At 33.7% G+C, this 4,198-nt stretch overlaps 1 protein-coding gene across 1 annotated transcript; it reads right to left on the reverse strand.

The window, feature by feature from the left end:
• Nucleotides 1-3,018: 3,018 nt before the first annotated feature.
• Nucleotides 3,019-3,900, reverse strand: LOC134716734 (uncharacterized). Its single transcript, XM_063579739.1, has one exon. The coding sequence runs from the start codon at nucleotides 3,898-3,900 to the stop codon at nucleotides 3,019-3,021; it is 882 nt and encodes a 293-aa protein (XP_063435809.1).
• Nucleotides 3,901-4,198: the final 298 nt, after the last annotated feature.

Consider the following 4,198-nt stretch of genomic DNA (forward strand, 5'->3'; position numbering starts at 1 on the left):
CAAGCTACAAAACTGAGTTTTTTAATTTTCCATTTGACTTTTCATCCTTAATTTTCCTTGACGTTCGGTATTTTTGTTATTTTACTATGTTATTTTACAATGTTTGTACTTGCAAATCAGAGGATGAATTATTATCAATCAATTTTTAACAAAAATTTGAATTGTTGAGATATTTTTATGTAGAATCCATCTTGGATATATGGGATCAAATCAATTTACAAATGTGAAAATCACATAAAAAGTTTTTTACGACCTTGGTTCTACAAAAACAAGTGCCTAAAGTATGACAATGATAAATATGATTATACTACATATTATATTTTTCTGTGGATATTTGGACAGTAATTTGTTCAAACTGTTTTATTTGTTTTAATCATACAACATATGTATAATTAAAAAATATTTGTAAGGTCAAGTCAACAATCTCATATCTGATATGAATCATGTTCGTTGTTATCAACGTTGGTAAAATCGTACCCAAAAAGTTTTTAATTTAATAAAAATTAACAATATATGCTATTTTTATTAAGGGTCCAGATGAGGACCTCCGTCGTGTGTGGGTTATCTCGCTGTGTTAAATACCCATTTGTGGAATTTGGTTTTTCTGCTCTTTGATAGGGTTGTTTTCTCTTTGACATATTCTTCATTTCAATTCTCAATTTTAAAAGTTTATTAAATGTCTGTCTTTCTCTCAATTATTCATTTATTTGTTCGTTCAATTGGTGTTAAAGATATGAGAACATTAACGTAAAAGAAAACTTTAGAAATATACCACATGACATAATTAAACTAAACAAATGTACGGTTTAGGTTTGATGTATAGTCACTAGAGAAACATATCATTGCTACTACTTTTTGAAACTATCACGAGAAACTAATCAATCGACACAACTATAGACAATGATTAAGTGTGATTTAGGGTAATAATATATGTATAAAGTTATGTACCTTTTGTCCATTGTCTAAAACTGGTCTTTGCAATAAAACATATGTTCCAGAAAGTGAAAGGGAGGTTTGCGCACATAAAAGTGGTTTTATGCTTCATGTAAATCATTTATGTGTGTGCCAATCACGGATTTCTTTACCATGTCTTTTTTTTTCGTGAAAAAGTTAGAGGTTGTTGTGTTCGAAACAGTATTAAACAGTGCAATATCAAGGAATTCCTGTTTTGGTTTCAACCTTTTATTTGTTAGTAGTGTCGTCTTATATCATCGTTTTGATATATAAAAAAAATATACTTAAAAAGCAATCTTTTCATATAGGGGTGTTATGTTTTTGCAATAAGGATAGTTTTTTTTAGGATTATCGTTGCAGACCATTCTGACTAACAAGTTTGATAACTGCAGATAAAAACTACAGGTTAACCTTTGATCGAAGGTTTGATAAAAAGACTGTAATCCTTCTAATCAGGATGGTTTACCCGTTTTTGAATATAGACTTTTATACGAAGGAAACATCAAATGTGCACGTTATAGAAAGAAACAATAAAACACAAACATAATGCACCAAGGTATATTAAGCTATATTGATATATAAATGATAACTATACAACTAACATCATCTTCGGGTCTGTCTTTTAATGGTCTTGAATCGATTTTTCTGAAATAGAAATAAATCACGATATGGCCAACGATGTATTACAAATTCACATGTTTATAATTAACAAAAGAGATTATGGTTTTAAACAAAATCTTTATAAAGGTTTACTTCTTCCGTTATGGTGTAATTTTGAATTTGTCTTCATAAAAAATGTATTTGCTACTCAAACGTCTTCAACTACAAGAGACATGAAAACATAATCCTACACATAAATTTGTTGTTGAGGAGAGATCTTAAGTATAGAATTGATGCCATCAGTTATAATTTATATGCCTTCAATTCAATTCTTTAATAGTTATTTGGTTGAATCAAACTGAGTTAAACTAGAATCATTATTGACAAATAATTAGAACGTACAAAACATGTACTGAATTTGATTTTTCTTGGAGTATTTTTGCATTTTCGTTACTTTTCAATAACAAAATTTATAATGAGTCATTACAATTTATTTTTTTTCAAAATATATCTCCTGAAATTGTTCGACGGCTAGTGAAAGTGATGTAAGCCAGTTTATATTTTGTTGTCTATGTTTTTGGTATTATATTGAAGAAGAAACCTTGTTTAAAACTTATTGATTTATACATAGACTGACCTAGTAATCTGACTTTGATGGAACATACTGGCTACCGCTCTGTACAACTGAAATCAGATATGTTTATATTTTATGTGTCGAAATTTTAAAAAAGATCAATGAGATAACAAATACACAATGAGTCAACCCTTTATCTAAGTCACAATTTGTAAAAGTAAACCATTATAGGTCAAATACCTATCACACATTTCTAAACATACAAAAGGGTATTTGAAAGCTGAAGATTACACAATTGTTCGTTGTTGAGCTCCGTACTATGATCCCTTGTTGCTGAAATCTACATCAATGTCGGACTCTCGTGGACAGCTGTATACATAACAATCTTATCTCATCTCTTAGTTTGAAAGTTAGATCTATGGAACTGTGTTATTTTGCAAATATCTAATTCTTTTAGAAAAATGTCACTGCAGTGAAACACATACAATGGTAATGGGAATAACATTTTATTTAATTATGCTTATCGACCTGAACTGAAGAAATAACAGATAACGTCAAAACATCTATTACTAAAAGGTTACATTTTTTATTGGAAATATGTGTGCCCATAATAACCACTATTCTTCATGATATTTTCTGTATAGCTTTACACTAAAGTCCTTTAGAATAATTTTCTTTTTTTAAAGTTTGCTGTTAGTATGTCTTGCGCAAAAATTGATTGCATGTTCATAAAAACTTCAAGCTACACTTTAATTACAAATCATCATCTACACTATAAAAACTGACATCCCATAGAAATATAAGACTCAAATAAGCAATGAAACACATAATATACATTTTATGTTCAACAAAAGAGAAATTCCTACCTACATGCAATAGTTTTAAAAATATTAAATTTTACCTCGATATCCATAGTCTGATGATCCTCCCTTGCCCCATCCTGACCCAGAGCCCCCACTGGCCCATCCAGATCCAGAGGCTTCATTGCCCCATCCAGAGCCTCCATAACCTCCATATCCTGAACCTTCTTTGCCCCATCCAGATCCAGATCCTCCACTAACCCATCCGGATCCAGAGCCTCCATAACCACCGTATCCTGAACCTCCTTTGCCCCATCCGGATCCAGAGCCTCCATTGTTCCATCCGGATCCAGAGCCTACACTGACCCATCCGGATCCAGAGCCTCCGTATCCTGAACCTCCTTTGCCCCATCCAGAACCAGAGCCTCCACTGACCCATTCTGATCCAGAGCCTCCATAACCTCCGTCACCTGAACCTTCTTTACCCCATCTAGATCCAGAGCCTCCGTAACCACCATTTCCTACAATAACTATGTTACTACCATATCCAGAACCTCCATTTCCCCATCTAGATCCAGAACCTTCTTTGCCCCAATCAGAGCCTCCCCATCCAGATCCAGAACCGCCTTTGCTCCATCCTGATCCTGAGCCTCCATTGACCCATCCAGAGCCTCTCCATCCAGATCCAGAACCTTCTTTGCCCAATCCCGAACCAGAGCCTCCACTGACCAATTCATAGCCTCTCCATCCAGATCCAGAACCTCCTTTACCCCATCCCGAACTAGAACCTCCACTGACCCATCCTGAGCCTCTCCATCCAGGTCCAGAACCTCCGTTTCCCCATCCAGAGCCTCTATTGCCAACTACTTCATATGATCCTCCAGACCCATATCCTCCACAATTTCCATAGCCACAACCAGTGCCGTTGGCTAAGCCAATGAAAGCAATGAGGATACAAACTGCAACCTTCATTCTGTAAATATAATCAACGAAGCTTACAGTTAACCTAATAAATCTCCTCAACACAATGACCTATAGTTATGTATACAAGTACATTTTTGTGAGCATGGTACTTTAAAAGAAATTGTATAAAACATCATCTTTGTTCGGTAGTGTTTATCCGATTGTTTACTTGCAATCCACGTACCTGTAATCAACTTCAAAAGAGAAAATTTAGTTTTTTTTCCTGATTTTAAATTAATTTACGCACAAATAATATAATCTATGACTCTTAACTTAAATACATTCTCAACTTATCACTCCATACGTT

Source organism: Mytilus trossulus, chromosome 4, assembly GCF_036588685.1.
Source record: "Mytilus trossulus isolate FHL-02 chromosome 4, PNRI_Mtr1.1.1.hap1, whole genome shotgun sequence".
In the NCBI taxonomy this organism is placed as follows: domain Eukaryota; kingdom Metazoa; phylum Mollusca; class Bivalvia; order Mytilida; family Mytilidae; genus Mytilus; species Mytilus trossulus.